Genomic DNA, 18,521 nt, shown 5'->3' on the forward strand with positions numbered 1-18,521 from the left:
CAAAATTATTAACAAAATATTTAAATTTAAAACGAAAATTTTAAAATGTAGAAAAAAAGAAGGGAAGGATGGAGAACATGTGGGAGGGCTAAAATTTTTAACCTAAATGACGACAGATACCACACGGTCGTATTATTGAACCAAATGCTTTTATAATTATTCAGGAACCTTTAAAATTAGCATCGACTTCGAATCTGATAACAAAAGTATCAGAAACCAAAAATGAAGTACTCAACATAATGACTCAATAAAGTAATATCAACAGTACATCCAATTAAAGACACATCCTGTCCCCAACAGATGAGGGTAGTAGATAGTGAACAAAGACGCATCGCCAAACATATTCTAAAAATACAAGGATAAACTCCAATATGGCATGAAATTTGACGGTCCGGTCGAAATCACAACTGACACTGTTGTTTATCATGGCAGTATTTCCCAGAGTATGGTATGAAGCAACGCACCTGATTGAGCAAGTAACAGGTTATTGGGCGTGGAACCACAACCCAGTTTAAAACTAACAGCCAGAAAATCAAATTTTGACAATCTGTCAACTTGGCACAAACATTGTCATCCTTGTCTTTGATCGAAATAAATGCTATTGATAATATAACTTTATAAAATTTATTTTTATCATGAGTAATTGTATTTCAATTTTGTTACAAAGTTGTGTATATGCATGGCTTTCTCAGCTTCAAAGTACGTATATATATACATTTACAAAAAAAAGAAATATATAAGGGAAATACCCCCCTAACAATCTTGGCATATATATATATTTACCAAAAAATTTGTCAAAGGTGACTGCCAGGAATTATTTGAAGAGATTGGTCTAAATAGTTTTTTTTGTATTAACCCCCCCCCACACACACACACAAAAAAAACATCCCCCTAACAATCTTGACATATATATATATATATATATATATATATATATATATATATATATATATATATATATATATATATGTATATATATAAATTTGTCAAAGGTGACTGCCAGGAATTATTTGAAGAGATTGGTCTAAATAGTTCTTTTTCGTACTTACCCCCCCCCCCCACAAAAAAAATAATACCCGCCGGGATACACAGACGTGTATCCCCAGTTCAGCAGTGAGATCAGGAACTCCTTTCTCGAGGCGTGTAGCATTAACGACCTCCAGCTTAATATGAATAAAACAAAAGTCATGAGGTTTAATCCGCTTAAGCGTGACCTCTCATGCCCGGTTCCTTGGTACCCTACTACCTCAACCTCAGTGATTCTCGGGGTTACTTTCAGTGACGACTGTTCATTTAGCGCGCACATCGCCGGTCTGGTGAAAAAAGGTAGTTACGCATTACAGTCGCTAATTTCCTTGCGCCGACTGGGTTTCTCACAAAGTCAGCTGAAGACGGTTTACGTCACGTATGTGCGCCCAATCCTTGAATATGCGTGTCCTGTGTGGGGCCCTCAAGCTCATAATATTGAACACCTAAGTGAAGATCTGGAAGCCATTCAAAAACGGGCAGTGAAAGTGATACTAGGCCCGAAATACAACTCTTATGAGGCTGCCCTTAGTACCTTACGACTGCCAACTTTGCGTGATAGGCGCTTACAGTTAATGTGCAATTTTGGGCAGTCCCTTCTTTCGTCCCAGAAACACCGTTCGTTGCTTCCCCCACCTGCACCTATCACCGCCAACACCCGCCATAAAAACCAACTAGTGCCGCCAAAGTGTCGAACAACCCGTCACAGCAATTCTTTCGTGCCTTTTTTTGTCAGTTATTTAAACCGCCAGTGACCAGTTTTATGTAATGTACTAAACAGCGCCATTTAGTCGGGGCTTCGGCCACGGCTACGATAGTTGTTTATAAATAAATGAGTCTATGAGTCTATAATCTTGGCTGTATACACCTAAAAATCATCGTCGACCCCGCAATTGAAATTTGTCTACGCTTGAAACTTTGTCTTGTATGCACTCTTTTTGTAAGGACAAATCAACTTCTTTTGAAAGGCAAAAGGACTAATTTGTTAATAAAATCTAATTAATAGTGAAGGATCCCTCTTTTTATGTTACTAAATTATGTTTACAGTACTGATACGCTAGCGCAATATACAGAGCTTAATATCACAAACAAATATGTAAGACTAATGCAAGCAAGTCAGAGGGTGTTTAGCCTCATAATTTTGCTTACCAAGGGCCGTACTAAGGAGGCCGTCATTTTGCTTACCAAGGGCCTTAAAAACTAAAATTCAACCGTACTATCATATGAAAAGCAGAAGAGTTCTGTGCTTAAATTTCGTCTCTATGAGCGAGCAATTAGTAAAATTTACTAATTTTACTAATTGACCTAATTTACTAATTTTACCTCTACTAGATTATATATATATAATCTAGTAGAGAAATTGCAGCTTTTGTCAATCATTCAATCTAAGAATTTGATACTTTCAAAGAGCTTGAAAAAAGAAGCTTGAATTACTCTAATACAAGTCCTAAAAGTACACTTTAAAAAGATTAATATTAAAAATATTTATCTTTAAAAAGAGTAAGCTTCCGTATCAAAAAGTAAGCTTCATTTCCCTCTTTTCTGATTTGAAGCAATATTTGAATTTTTTCACTCTTAATTAAAAGACAGATTTCAAATTTGCCGTTGAAGCTTGCCAGATAGATTTTAAATATATTTTAATGAACATCAATATATTAAAAGGTACTTATCACCCATCTACCCATCCCCCCCCCCCTCCCAAAGCATATATACTCAATACGCTACCAGCGTATAGAGAAAATTGTAGGTAAAAACCTAGCATCTTTATTAGGATATACTGTCCAAAGCCCAAAAAATAACCAATTGTATCTAAATAAATAGATCTCTTTAGGGAGAACTCTAAGTTGTAAAAAAAAAAAAAAAAAAAAAAAAAAAAAAAAAAAACAAGATCCACCTTCAGAACAGTACACAAGGTGATATAATAAAAAAATCTGCGTACCTCTCAAGTTTCTCTTCTTCTTCCTTAACTGGTGAGTTGTGTGGCGATGCAGGAAGTTCTGTGGTTTCATCAATCTTCTTAGCACCAAATGGTAGCCAGTTGGAAAATGACCCAACTTGAGTTTTTACACCAGATAATAAGTTCATTCCAACAGCAAAACCACTGAAATAAAATTCAACTATCTTAATATTATACATGCTGTTTTTTATGTTGTTTGGAACCCAGTCTCACACCAAACAGTTGAGATTGGTAGCAATTTTGCTAGGACAAAACAGATATTGCTTGCTGTTGGCTGAGCTCTGAACCCCTTCTTAAGGAAGGAGACAGCATTGGGACTAAAAGGTTGCCCTACTTAAAGCAGCAATCTTTGTCCTTCCCACTCTAAATATTTGATTCCCCTCCCCCTTCTTAGATCTTTAGCTGGTTCATCGGTTTAATCAACTTATCCCCATGCAGGGTTAAAGGGTGCAAATTCTAGCATGGCCTCTCCATCCCATTCAGCCAAAATAGCTATGAAAATTAAAAAGGTGCAGATCACACCAAAATGCACAATTCTATCTCTATAGTACATGCGCGTGCAGAGTGAAATTTCTACCCAACTTAGCTAGAGGAATGGCCTACCCAGTTTCCTGGGTAGACCAAATCTAACAGCCAAAAGTATTGAGCTTTTTGCCAGCATTGTACATATGACATATACCATTTCATTCAGCGAAGAAAAAACCCTGGTGTCTCACTTTTCCCTCCAAAAACCTTTAGAGTCTGGTTGTTAGAAATAGCTAGATTTACTTTAAAATGCTTTTTGGTGCTAGATGCTGTTCCAGAAAATTGCTTTGAACGTCTAGAGCTGGAGTAAGTACTTTGTTATTTCTTCATTTGATTTCAAGAGAGGCAAAGATTCTTGGGAATAAACTAGTAGATCAGCTAGGCAAAGCCTTTGCTTCTGTTGTTCCTATTTTCACTTTTCCTTTCCTTCCCATTTTCAATTCTAGTTAGACAAAATGGTTTAAAGCAGAAGCAAGCAAAAATTGGAGGAGACATGGAAGAAGACTTTGTATTACATAAATCCAACCACCTACAAGGCAATTTGAAGTATGCCTTCCAGAGGTTCCTAATGCAAACAGGGGGTTATGTGGGAGGATCTTTACACGGAGGAGGTTTTCATGGGGGAAGGGACGTTGTTATAAAACGGGCGCCGGATTTCCCCGCATTATTTAAAAAAAAAAAACAGAAATCATAGGCAGCGCAATATTGCGCTGCCTAAGTAAACAACGATGTTGGCACAATGTATTTTTTTTTCTTGAAAAGGGCCAATTCAATTGGAAATTGGAGTGGTTTTTGTGCTTTTTAATATTCGAAAGTGATTGGAAGGGAACTAACAACCCTTCTCCGCCCACTATTTCCCCAAACACATCCAATCAAAATTTTTAGATAGCCATTTTGTTCAGCATAGTTGATTTCCAGATAGAAAATATTTTTTGACTAATTAAACAAACATAATTTGCACTTTACTGAAAAAATACAAATGAATTTGCATTGTCAGTTTAATATACATATACGATATTTAGAAATCAAAATGTTAATATTATTTAATTTATTAAAGTTATAAAAGTAAAAACAGTTATATTTTCCCCAGTAAGGTGCAAATTATGTTCTGGCCTTGGGAAAGCATTGGGGTTTTGAGCTCAACTTATGTTAATTTCTGCTCGTTTTGAGTTTGACTCGGTTATTTATTATAATTTCTGTTAGTTTTGGGTTTCATTTATTTATCGATGCTGATTTGTGGTAGTTTCATGCTTTGTAGATTATTTGATTTTATTTTTGCTCATTTTTTTTTTTAATGGAGTTCTTTACTTTTCTTTGAAAAACTTATTTTGTGGAAAAAGTTTTTTTTAATTAAATTAAATAAAAAAAAGTTTTTCAACTGCAAGTAAAAAGCAACATCAAAACTTAAAACGAACAAAAAAACATTAGCTATATGATTGGGTTCACCTTCTAGTCAAAGCCTCGCTCTTTAAGCCAAAGATTTTTTAGTACTTTCATAAGAGCTATTTATTCTAATTAACGGCGTTTGTGATTAAGGGGTCATTTTTAAAGAATTGGAACAAAATTAGAACTTTAGCGTAAAGAGCGAGGTATTGACTAGGGGGCGAATCCCCTAATATACGTATTAAAAATATATGTGAATACAGAAGTTCGTTACATAAGTTAATTCGTAAGTTACGTATATTTATTACTAATAAAAACGTTCGTAAATAAAATTAAACAACGTTCGAGAAAGCCATTTAACCAAATAAAAGTAAAATTAATATGCAAATTTGGTTTTAATTATTCATGTATGGTGAGCCAAAATCAAAACCTGCATTAATTAAAAAACGTTCAAAAATTAAAAACCTCATTCTTTACGCTAAAGTTTGACTTTCTCACAACTCTATTTTTTTTAAACAATAAAAAACTTTAGCGTAAAGAGTGAGGCGTTGAGGAGGGGACGGCCCCTTTCATATACGGAATAATTTCTGTTCGTTTTAAGTTTTAACGTCGCTCCTTACTTTCAGTTAAAAAAAACATTTTTTATTTAATTTGACAATACAAACTATAATAAACAGGCAGCTACAAAATTTCACCAAGATCTTACCATAAAGGTTACTCTGTGGATAATAAAAAACAGAACTGGGGTCCCAAAAACTATAGCAAAACTTGATTAACAGCTTGGTTTGGTACACAATCATGGGGTATTGTAACTATAAATCTAATGATTTATCTAAAAATTGGTGAGTTTTGAGGTATTGTTCTATGTACACCAATGAATTTAAAGCATCTATAACCTTTTAAATGCAAACAGAAATTGTGTGGATAGAATAACCCACACAACATTGTACTACTTCTGCTAATATATTTAATTCATATCTCTGCTCATCAGAAGGTTTTCATTGCCCAAATTCTCAACTCTTTTCAGTGGATTTTCAAGTCTTTACCCTATGTAGATACAACAGCAACTAAAATTCCTCATTTTTCAATTTCAAATTTTTCGCCTTTTTTTTAATTTGGCACCTCTTTCAAAAAAACATAATTGAATCCTTGAGTTTTTCCAAATTTTTGATATGTATGTGGTAGTGTAACTTTCCACTCATCCAATCCCAACAATCTGATTTCATTTTCACTGTCCTTTGAGCTTTTTATAATTTTATTTTCTTAATATATATTAAGGAAATTGAATAAACAGGCAAAGTAAACATATTGGGTGTTGAGTATATCAAAGCTAATTGGGTGTTGAGTATATCAATACAAACTTAAAGATTAACATATCTGAATTCTTTCAAAATATTTTAGATCACTGTCAAAGGCAGCCATTGATTTGGACCACTAGAGAAGCTATGGATATTGGAATCCACATGTATCTTTAAGTTTATTATATGCAGCTGTATTAAATAAAAAAAACGACCCTAGTAACTTGCCTTGGATCAGCAGACTTATCATCTTTTACTTCTTCTACTCCTGGTACCTCCACTGTAGACTCAGGTTGTTCTTTATTTTCTGGTTGAGGCACTTCAGCTTCTGGAGAGCCATCTGGTTTCTTTGCATTATTACCCATCCAACTAGACATTTGGCTAGAAAAGCCACTGAACATATCCATCCTGCTTTGCTTCTTTTCCTGTGGGCATAATATTTTTAATTAACAATATTATCAAGTGATGAATCTAGATACTCTAGAAGTAGTCTTTGTTTGGATCCCTTTCAATTAGTCTTGTGACCCTAATTTGGATCTCAAAGAGATCCCCCCCCTCTCTCAACTATGAATATTTATGTACAAAAATGCATTTATTCTATAGCTGGTAAGTATAATGTAGCTTTCGCCACTTTTTAAATCACTGAACAAAGAATCTTGGGTGTTGTATATCTCTTCCTTTAATGATTGCCCCCCCCCTATCTAACTTAAAAGGGTACACAGACCAAATTTCATTTTACCAAACTTTTTTCAAAACTCTGAGGCAAAAATGTAGAATTTTCTCTATAAGGTAAAACTCAAGATATAACCAAATTACCAGAGGGGTTTCACAGGGAATAAGAAGTTCAAAACCCATATAAGGTGAGTTGGGAGACTCAAATTTTTCTGATGAGGAGAGTTTCTTGAGGTAATCTTGAGGAAATGATGCTCTTAAAAGATGAAGAAGCAGATAATACTAGGTTAGTGAAGATTCTGCCAAAATTTACCACAATACCTGTTAATGAAAGTTTGTTGCATATCTCTGGATCTCTGTGCTTAAATAATTTGGGGCAGCCAAACTGCAGAAGAAGAGTTTATATCTATGCAAGAGAAGGTTTCCAGGTTAGTCTCATTAATCCTCTAATTTTCAATAAACCCTGGGAGGAAAGTTTATGGCTTGACATTACTCTTCAAACAAAAAAAAAAATCTGTATTGGGTGTGTACAGAGAAGGCCTAGTGCACTCATTCTTGGTGATTGTGAAATATATCTCAAAACTATCATTGATGAAATGGCATCTTCAGTATCACCAATGGTTGTATCTGATTTGATAATTATTGGTGATTTCAACTTCTCATTAACCAAGTGGATTGACAGTCTTTGTCATGCAGTACTAGTAATAGAATTTCACCATTTGTGTCTTGTCTATCTGATAACTTCCTATATCAAACAGTTGATCTTCCTTTATCAAACATCATGGTGACCATAATCCTTCCTTGTTCAATCTTGTAATTTAGAGTAATCCAGATTCCCTAATCAAAAATGAATTTTTTCCTCCTATTGGCAACAGCAATCCTATTTGTGTTATCCTTGAATAGTTGTCAGCATCCTAATCTTTTTCTTTGTCATTGACTATCAAGCAGTACAGAAAGAACTAGCCTTAGTAAATTGGTCAGAATTAATCATTTCTGATATTAACATATGATGGACAAATGTTAAGAAAGTGCTCCTATCAACTGAGAAAAAGCACTCCCATGTCATCTACTGAAAACACTTCCATTCCTCACAAAGAATGCAAAGAGAATAATTAACAGGAAAGCCAGAGCCTGGAAAAGGTATAACAAGGAAAAAAAAACAAGAAAATTGGCAGAGGTATGTGAAGGCTTAGAACCTTGCCTCCAATGTAGTTAGGAGTAGACCCCGAAGCCGCGCCGAAAAGTCGGGGGCGCGCCGCCGAGCTTGCATCAGCGCGCTGACGCCGCCGCTGATTCTATCGGCGAAGGCGTCACTAATACGCCGCCGTTTTTTTTGTTTTTTTCCCTCTTTTTTGGTTATCGATATCGACCTCCGGGCTTCAACCGTCATCCCGGCTAATCTGTTTCTTAAGAATAAATACTGTCATCTTGGGCTCGCCATGTATATCGGTTCGTAGGAAGGAGAAGAAGAAATTTTTCTTGAAACAAAAATTCTACCTTCCACTTTAAAATTCTGTTCATTTTTCTTTCTGATTTTTCGGATGAAAAGAGGTAGGTAAAAGAGAATTAGGCAATTCAGGATGTTGTCATCGGCAGCGCGATCGCGCTGTCTAATTAAATAAAAATTTTGGCACAATGTATTTTTTTTTTTTTTTTTTTTTTTTCCATACCAGGGCAATTAGTATTGAATGAGTTTTCGTAGAAAATTAAAAAAGGGGTAATTCGATTGGAAATTGGAATAACTAGTGCCCTTTTTAATAGTCGAAAGTGATTGAAAAGCACCTAACACCCCTTCCATGCCCACCGTTTCCCCAAACACATCCAATAAAAATTTTAAGATAGCCATTTTGTTCTGAGTAACTGATTTCCAGAGAGAAATTATGTTTTTTGAGGAGGTTACTCCCCCACAACCCTTAAGGCAAGGGTTTTGTAGTTATGCCCTGGAGGTATATAAGAACGATGTTGCCACAATGTATTATTTTTTTTTTTTCCTTTTAACCAGGGCACTTCATATCAAAGAAGTTGTCGTAGAAACTTCGAAGTGTTCATTCAATTAGAGATTGGAGTGGCTTGTGCCCTTTTTAATAGTCGAAAATGATTGGAAGGCAACTAACACCCCTTCTACGCCCACCATTTCCCGAAACACATACAATCAAAATTTTGAGATAGCCATTTTGTTTAACCTAGTTGAAAGGTCTTAGAGGATGACAACCACCCTCACAGCCCTTAGGGTAAGGGTTGTAATTTATGCCGTGGGGGTATATACGGTGTTTGTAGAAAGCGTTGTCGTAGAAACTCAAAAAGGGATCATTAGTTTGGAAATCGAAAAGCCTAGTGCCCTTTTTAATAATTGAAAGTAATTGGAAGGCTTGACATTTTTATAGTAGAGATCGATGTGGGTATAATATATCGTTTTTTTGTTGTTGTTGTTGTTTAGACCAGGGCACTTCGTATCGAAGGAGTTGTCGTAGGAACTTTGAAAAGGGCTCATTCGATTAAAATAGAAAGGGCTGATGTCCTTTTTAATAGTCGAAAGTAATTGGAGGGAAACTAATCCCCCTCCCACGACGACCCTCCCATTTGCCTTTATGTTTAAAAAGTAAATGTTGCCTTAAGATTAAATCAAAATGCACTGTGTTTATGCTAATTCCCAATAAGGCATCTCAGCAGTATCCCAAGAACAACTGAGGGTATTATGTTCAAACTTTCAGGGCTTCTTCTGCTCTTAAAATTTGACTAAATCAAAATAGCGTAAGTGTATCCAAGCTATCAAAGAAAGTAAACAAATTTTTTTGCGAATGTTATCAAGTTTTCCATTTCAGGTCAACTAGAGGAGGTATGAAACTAAATTAAACACTATTATTTGTGTCCAGATTTTTTTAAGGGTCTATGTTGTTAAATTTTGCTGAAAATTGTTTTCCGGCATGCAAATAGCAGGCCAAACTTAAAATTCTTAAAAAAAACGAAAAGATTTAAAGTATTATTTTCTTTTTCCCTGAAAAGACTATGTCAATATAAAACGAACAGAAATTAATTAAAAAGACTGTTTCAACAAAATAAGTTTTTCAAAGAAAAGTAAAGAACTCCATTAAACCAAAAATGAGAAAAATTAAAATCAAATAATCTACCAAGCTTGAAACTACCACAAATCAGAATCGATAAATAAATGAAACTCAAAACAAACAGAAATTACAATAAATAACCGAGTCAAACTCAAAACGAGCAGAAATTAAAATAAGTTGGGCTCAAAACCCCTATGCCTTCCCAAGGCCAGAAGATAATTTGTACTTTACTGAAAAAAATACAAATGAATATGCATTGTCAGTTTAATATACACATGCTGATATTTAGTAATCAAAATGTTAATATTATATGATTTATTAAAGCTATAAAAGTAAAAACATTTATATTTTTTCAGTAAAGTGAAAATTATGTTCTGGCCTTGGGAAGGCATAGGGATTTTGAGCCCAACTTATGTTAATTTCTGCTCGTTTTGAGTTTGACTCAGTTATTTATTGTTATTTTTGTTCGTTTTGGGTCGATGCTGATTTGCGGTAGTTTACCGCTGGGTAGATTATCTAGAGCTAGTATAGAAATATATCTATAGAAATGAATTAAATTTTTTTTGCACAGTTAGCAGAGCACACTGAAGTTGAAGTAGCCTTAAACTTTGACTTGAAACTTTATAGCTTGACCACTTCTTTCAGGAAAGAATTTCGGAGGGTTATTCCATGTTGATAAGAAAAGAGGGTAAAGGTGCAGTTTAGTTCCTCTGTAGTGTAGGGCGCAGGAGCCCTATGGTGAAGGTGCAGGTTTGTTCTCCCTTATAAAACAACTCATTTCAGCAGATACAAAGAAGAAGCCCATTTGCAGCATTCTGTGGGACCCCAAGGTCCAATACTAGTATCAGATCCCGCGAGTGGCAGTTTACGCTCGTCAAGTTCTGGCTGTACCGGCCACATGTGCCACAGCTAAACGACTTTTAAGCACGACAGGACTGATAGTGACTGCAAAAAGATCAATGGCTCCAGGCAGAGTGAACAAACTCACTTTTGTTACATCAATTGTAACTGAAGTGATGTAACCGCTGATTTAAAATTGTTGGTGTTGTTAAGCTATGGTATCTAATTTGTATACAGTGTTTTTTCGATATTGTTATTTGTTTGTTTTTTTTCACTTCCTTTTCGTATGTATTTGATGAACAGGAGATGTTTGAACTTCAAACTTTGAAAGTTATACACGCATTAGCCCAAATCATTAATAAAAAGGAAATGACTAAACACGGGATTTTATAGGAACAATGCGATGTTAAACATAAACACATCATAGGTTTCCCTGGGTCTAGTGGCTAAAAATGAGAATTCTTCTTGGTGTGATCAACGGTGAACATAAACACTTTCCGCACGGCCTAACAAATTCCTGTTTTGTCATATTGTTCTTGTATGTTTTTAGCCAACCATTTAAAAATCCTTACTAAAATCGAGGTTGAACGTACTTGGTGAAGTGGAATTTTTATTATTATTTTTAATCAGAAAAATCGGCGCGCCGCCAAAAAAATTTTGACGCGCCTGGTGGCACGCCGCCACCGATACTCAATCACACATTCGCCGCCGTCATTTCGGCGTGGCGCAGCTTCGGGGACTAGTTAGGAGACTGATGTCTAAGCAATAGGAGAAGCTTGCCACAGATATCAAAAACTTTCTAAGCAGTAGAAGCAAATAAAATACCAAGTTTGAAATAATTCAAACTTATTTGGAAATAGTTTGGTTCTTTGACCAAGGCTGTGTCCACTTTGTATTCTGTGATCCCAGGAACAGTAAGAAAACACAGTTGTTCTCAATTCATCTCATATGTACTGAATTTTTCTTCATGTACTGAATAGATTAATTTTTCTGGAGTTGTCTTGAAACATTGTTACTAATTTATGATGCTTGCTTGGAAGCAAAATAGCCTCATCAATAGTAATTCTCACTAGCAGATTCTAGAGTGTGTTGATATAACAATATAATTAGTTTTATGAGTTAGCTAATTTGCGGATTATTGTTACATTTATGATGAAAAAAATAGCCCAACTCCAATTCAAAGAACTTAAAGGGCTACTGGTGTCAAATGGTGGAAAACTTGACTAAATCTTAGCTGAACAAAAGGCTCAGTCTGATGTGCTAACCCAACTGTCTGTGGCAATTGAACTTTTGAGATCTGAGGCTATGGAGCATGAAAAGAGGATCTCTAGTCTCAAGGGATCCCTATTACTACAGACTGAAAGAACCGAGAAGCTTGAAAAGCAATTGCTCTTTCTTGAAGTTAAGGAACACAGCATGAAGGGGATTATTCGTAATCTTCCTACAGAGGCAAATCAGCCTACTGAAGAGACAGTTAAGAAATTGCTGATGAGCTCTCTCGGAATCAAAACTGCAGTTCCAATCCTGAAGTGTTTCAGGCTCCTCGCACCAAAGCCCAGTTCATTTATTACGGATCGTCGAAGTCGTAACAACCGTATCGCCCCAGGTCCTGTTTTAGTCAAATTTGTAGTGAAGCTGCTTCTCAGCTTGTCATGCAGTGTGTCAGTAAACTAAAGGGTTCAACAATTCGGATTTGCCCAGATTTGCTGCCCACACTGAATTCCATACAAAACGAACTTTTGGCAAAAGCTAGGCGCATGAAGGATCTTGTCAAATAGTAAAATCACGAGTTAAGCATCATGATAGAGAAGTATGGCTTGAAGTGAAAAATGCAGATTCTTTGCCCTGGGCGAAAGATCACAATAGGGCTTTGCTATTTGAGTTTTATTTTGTTCCACAATAGCTAAAAGTAAATGAGGAAATGTTTCTCTTATTTTTTTCCCCTTCATTCAATTATTCTTGTCTTGTTTTCGTTTTTTTTTCTTCTTCTTTGTTTGCTTCAAGAAAAGAAAAAAAGGTTCAGTTTTGATGCTTTTTTCTTGTCTCTTACAGTTATGTCATTCATTCAATTGCTGCGACGTCTACCACCTTTATTGCATATTTACATGTCGGATCGGAGCCTCATCCAAGATATTTTGGTTGGCAAGTTTTAAATAAATATTTAAATATGGGTGGGGTTCAGACCAGCCGGCTGAATGCGCTCGAGCCTTCTCCATTGAATTTGAAAAACCTTTTATTTGATTACGGTAATGATGTTGAGAATTATGATAATGTGTTGAATCTTCTTCCGCAAACATTTTATTCAAGTCCTAGTGAAATTTAAAAAAAAAATGAATCCCTCTGATCTGAGGTTGGCAGCAATTAACTGCCAAGGTCTTCTAAGCAGTTTAGATTATCTATCATCGTTTTTGCCTTCGGCGGAGTTTGATTTGGTAGGTATATCAGAAACGTTTCTTGATCATATTTCTAGTTCATTTGTATCTATGAGTGGATATAAATTTTTTTAGTAGGGTCCGTACTGGTAGGAAACGTGGAGGTCTTGCTTTGACTACACCTTGATGAACCACCTTGTTGTCACCAATACCATATTTCAGCACAAACCTAGCCACCTTTTAACTTGGCATTCAAATGACGGTGTCACTAAGGCTCAAATAGACTTCATTCTCGTACGCCAGCGCTGGAGAAGCTCCGTACATGACTCTCGCTCTTACAACGGCGCGGACACAGGCTCGCAGTCTGGGTCTGACCACAGGCTTGTTGCTGCAAAAATTTCGCTACGTCTTGCAACTCGGAGGAAAAACAAACCCAAGGCCGGATTCGACATCGGTAAGCTCCAAGACAAAGAAGTTCGGCAGGCCCTAAATTTGGAACTGACTAACCGATTTGACGCCCTCAGTTCTGATGAAAACCCACCCCCCGAGAAGAGATGGGAGACCTTTAAAACAGTGATGACAGAGACTGCTGATGAGAGCCTAGGCCGAGAAAAAATCACACGACAGCACTGGATTACCGCTAGGACCCTGTCAATAGTCGGTGAGCGAAGACAAAAGATGAGCGTCCCTAAAGAAGAAACAAAAGAGCTGCGCAGACAGGTAAAACGCTCTGTTCGTCTGGACCGCCGCCAAATGTGGGAAGATGCTACCGTGTCGTTAGAGAAAGCAGCACGCTCACATGATACCCGCAAGCTTTACCAGATCCTGAAAGAGTCCGTTGGTAAGAAAGCTGCTGTCTCAGAAATAGTCAAAGACAGATCAGGAAAAATCATCAGTTGTCAGAAGGAGCGCTTAGCAAGATGGAAGGATCACTTTCAGATGCTCCTAAACCCATCCCCATCATCCGCCCCTGATGCTTTCCCACCTGCCGTTTCTAAAGAACCCTACGACGTCGAGCTGGATACACCGACCAGAGCCGAAATACTAAAAGCGATCAAGACCCTGAAGAACCACAAAGCCCCAGGTGAAGACGGCCTCCCCCGGAAGTGTACAAACAATGCCCTGAGGTCACTGCTGAACAGCTCCATGGCATTCTCGAAGAAGTGTGGAGGACCAATTCTTTCCCAAAAGATTGGAAGACATCAGTCATTCTCCCCTTCTATAAGAAAGGAGATAAAACCGAATGCACAAATTACCGCGGAATAAGTCTTATAGACATTGCGGTCAAAATATTCGGGATTATACTCTTGAACCGCTTCAAAAGGGCAAGGGAGGAAAGAACCCGAGAAAATCAAGCCGGCGTTCGGCCAGGTAGAGGCTGTACTGATAATATCTTCGTTTTTCGCCTCATTATCCAGCAGTTTGAAAGGTACAATCTACCCCTGATCTTGATGTTCCTGGACTTCATTGCCGCCTTCGACTCTGTTACTTGCCAGGAACTTTGTAAGATCCTAGAGAATGACAAAATGCCGCTGAAGTTTGTTGAACTGATGAAGGCATACTATGACGCGTCAGTGAGCCGAGTTCGAGTCTATGGTGAAGAAACTGAAGAATTCCTGGTTGAGTTCGGAGTAAAACCAGGGTGTATCCTCTCTCCGACTCTGTTCAATTATTGCGTCGATTGGGTGCTTGAAAATGCACTGTCGTCCTATCCAGGAGTTCAGATCGGACAGAATCTCTCACTGACTGACCTCAATTATGCGGATGATGTTGGCCTCCAGTCAGAACCCGTAGAAGCTCAAAACATGCTTGACAACGTGGTGGCCTGGGCAGACCTGATCGGCTTGAAAGTCAGCACAGAGAAAACGAAATTCATGGCTATTAACCACGACACAGGACCATTCACACTAACTGTCAATCAAGTTCAACTGGAAAAAGTCAACTGTTAGGCTCCCAAATATGTATTGATGGATCCTCCGACGCTGATATCCAACAGAGAATACAGAAAGCGCAGACAGTCTTTGCCTCCCTTCGGAAACCCTTATGGAATCGCCACAAAGTCAGTGTCCGAACAAAAGTGCGAATCTACATGGCGCTAGTCCGCACCGTTCTCCTTTACGGATGCGAAACATGGTCGGTAAAACTACAGCATGAGAATACGCTGAAGGTGTTTGAGCATACCTGTCTGCGAAGAATTCTCAGAATACAGCTGCGTGACCGTATCTCCAGCACGGATCTACGTCGAATGTGCAATATTCCGAGAGATGTTGCGCTCACTATTAAAGAACGCCGTTTGAAATGGTTGGGCCATGTTTGACGGAAGCCGCCAGAATACTTGCCTCGCCAAATACTTCTAGTCGAGCCTATTAGCTCCTGGAAGAGACGCCAAGGAGGACAGAGGAAAAACTGGTGGAACCTGGCCAAATCAGACCTTGAACCTATCGGGGGATTCAGAAAGTTTGGACACAGATGGTCAACTCAGTGGCTTACTTTTGCAGAGCAGCTGGCAGAAGATCGCTCAACATGGTCCAAGATCATCGATGCCGGGCGAGGTGGAAACGCCTGATTCCCGCCACAAGTACAAGTAAGTACTGGTTTGATTTGTTTTATGAAGAAATGGTTTTTAAATTTTTGCTTTTGGAGATAAATTACAATTTTAAGTCAGTCCTGTGTTGCATAATTGATCATCCACATGGTTCTTCTGTAAGTGGATTGTCCAAAAACTAGATTCATTTATTCCACAGCTGAAATTGCAATATAGCAATCTTATATTGATGGGTGACTTCAACAATGATCTGTATGCAAACTGTGATGGTGACCTGTCTGGTGGTTTGCAGTTGGTGCAATTTTTATCAACTATCCTAGTCTCTGATTTACTTCCTTCATGCAGTATCCCCCCAAGAGTTACAAAATCATCAGCATTGCTCATTGACAATATTTTCACAGATTTAAGATAATTGAAACCAGTGTTGTTGTCAACAATATTTCTGATCATTTTATTGTTTTAACAAGTATTGATATTGGACGGTCAAAAAATCAAACAAAAATGAAAAAATGTAGGAAGCTGGATGAACTGTCTATTCAGAAGCTGAAAGTTACACTGGAAGAACGGGGTTTTTCTGTGGTGTATTCTCATTCAAATGCTAATGAGGCAGGGCAGGTTTTTGTCCAAAGATTTAAGGCAGTTCTGGATGAAATGTGCCTGCTGAAACCATTAACATGCTGGAAGTATAAAGTCCCATTTAAACCATGGATTACAAATGGAGTTTTAAAGCCAGTAAAGACCAAAAATAAGCTGTATAAGCATTTTTCCAATATCCTTCTGATGAAAATAAACAGATATTTATAAATTATAAGAATACTTTAAAAAAAAAATCCTCCAATCTGCAAAGGAGATTTATTACTTGAAAGCTTTCAACAATACCCAGGGATGCACTAAAAAGACATGGGATCTCATCAACTCCTGCCTTGGAAAAAATAATGACAATTCACTTCCACATGAGTTGATGTCTCCGGATGGGATAAACAGAGTTTCAGGCAAACGGGAGGTTATTAGCTTGCTTAAAAGCCATTTTGCAACTGTCGAACAGACAAGAGAACTGTTCCACCTGCCCCACCTTCACCCTCTTCTAATTCTACAAATACAGTATCACATAATTATGGAAAATATTCACACTGAGCTTTAGCTAAAATGTATTCCAAATATTGTGACCATTCTGTCTTGTTTTTAAGTGGAATGTATTTGTTATTGAATAAGAATTATTTGTGCCAGATCTGTATGACTTATTTTAGATATTGCAAATTTTTATAATACCTTCCCACTTAATATCATAATACACGTATTATTGAGAAGTATGGTGCTACCAACATTATCCAATTGTTTGAATTGCTTAATAATAATTTGACAAGAAATGCCTTTGTGTCCCTAGGCCCAAACCATAATATTATCTGTGTGTTTTTGTCAGTGATTAAGGTTTAAGTTATCTTTGTTTCTGTGTATTTGATTGATTTTTTTTTTTCGTTTTTTGTGTGCTTTACTCTGCTTGTTTTGTATAAAAGTGGGTTATACATAAATTATTATTATCATAATTTTTCAACTTACCTACCTTCCCCCAGTCAAGATATTTTTTCCCTGGTACTCAATGTTTCTTTCCCTGGTAACAGCATAGGAACTTATTAGCATAACAAAGCTGCTAAAAAATGGAGCTTCCAAAGGAATGGATGGGTCATCAACAAAGCTGCTGAAGGTAATAATTCCCAAGGTTGCAGATGCACTGGCACACATGATAAATCTATCTTTTATCACTGGATCATTCCCAGGATTTTTAAGTTGGCCAAGGTCATCACATAAAGGAGGTGACCCCCTAGACCCCACAAATTACCATCCAAAATCTATCTTGTTGGCATTTTTAAAGTTGATTGAGCAGTGCCTATACAACTTATCTGTTGGCAAAGGAATTTTTCTCCCTGTCCCAGTTCAGATTTTGGAAAAAACACTCAATTGAGCATGCAGTTCTAATTATTACCCAATTCATTCATGATGCTCTAGATAATAATGAAATCCCTGCTACTATTTTTCTTGATATAAAGAAGGCATTTGACACCATTTCACACTTTATTTTACAGTACAAACTTGATAACTGTGGTATTAAAGGCCCAGTGAAGGATTTAATCTTGTCATACCTAACAGACCAGTCTCAATGAGTGATGGTGATATTGTTTCCTGTGAAGTGTCCCCAGTCGAATGTAGTTGCTATACCCCAGGGCTCAATTATTTCTCATTTATGTGACTGATATTTCTAGTGCTTTAAAAGACCTTGGATGAACTGTGTTATTTGCTGATGATACTGCTTGCAGTATTAAAGCTAATGATGAATTGCAACTACACACAAAAATTGAAAGTGCTGTAGTAAAGTGCCTACTCCATTTGTTCCAAGAAAACAGGCTAGTGGTGAATTGTCCTAAGTCAAATTTTGTGATTTTCTCTCGAGTTGGAGTTTGCCTGCCAAGCCTGCAGTCTGTGGTCATTGATGATCACAATAGTATTTCTAGAGTTGAGAATATTAGGTATTTTGGTATCCAGCTAGATAGTAACCTGTCATTTAAATCTCATATAGATAATGTGAAACTAAAGATAAGCCGAAATGTTGGAATGATGTATTGCCTTAAATTTCTCCTACCTTATCATGCTATGTATTCTGCATATTATTCCCTTATTCACTCATACCTTATTTATAGCCCCCTCGTTTACACCTTCACTAGTCATCTGGCTCCTCTACAGAGGCTACTAAATAAGGGAATCTATGTTCTGAATCTGTGAAAGTGAACACCTTCACTAGTCATCTGGCTCCTCTACAGAGGCTACAAAATAAGGGAGTCTGTGTCT

At 37.1% G+C, this 18,521-nt stretch overlaps 1 protein-coding gene across 3 annotated transcripts in view; it reads right to left on the minus strand.

Annotated features, from left to right (window-relative positions):
- Positions 1-18,521, minus strand: part of Sap47 (Synapse-associated protein 47kD) — a 99,366-nt gene that overhangs the window by 75,574 nt on the left and 5,271 nt on the right. For all 3 annotated transcript variants that reach the window (XM_089105827.1, XM_089105826.1, XM_089105828.1), the window contains exons 2-3: positions 6,418-6,614; positions 2,966-3,127 (exon numbers count right to left, since the gene is read on the minus strand). In XM_089105827.1, the coding sequence (XP_088961953.1) occupies positions 2,966-3,127; positions 6,418-6,596 (341 nt within the window). In that variant the 5' untranslated portion in view covers positions 6,597-6,614. The remainder of the gene's footprint in view (positions 1-2,965; positions 3,128-6,417; positions 6,615-18,521) is intronic.

Source organism: Artemia sp. Qi Xiang Cuo, chromosome 20 (genome assembly GCF_049724085.1).
Source record: "Artemia sp. Qi Xiang Cuo chromosome 20, ASM4972408v1, whole genome shotgun sequence".
Classification (NCBI taxonomy): Eukaryota; Metazoa; Arthropoda; class Branchiopoda; order Anostraca; family Artemiidae; genus Artemia; species Artemia sp. Qi Xiang Cuo.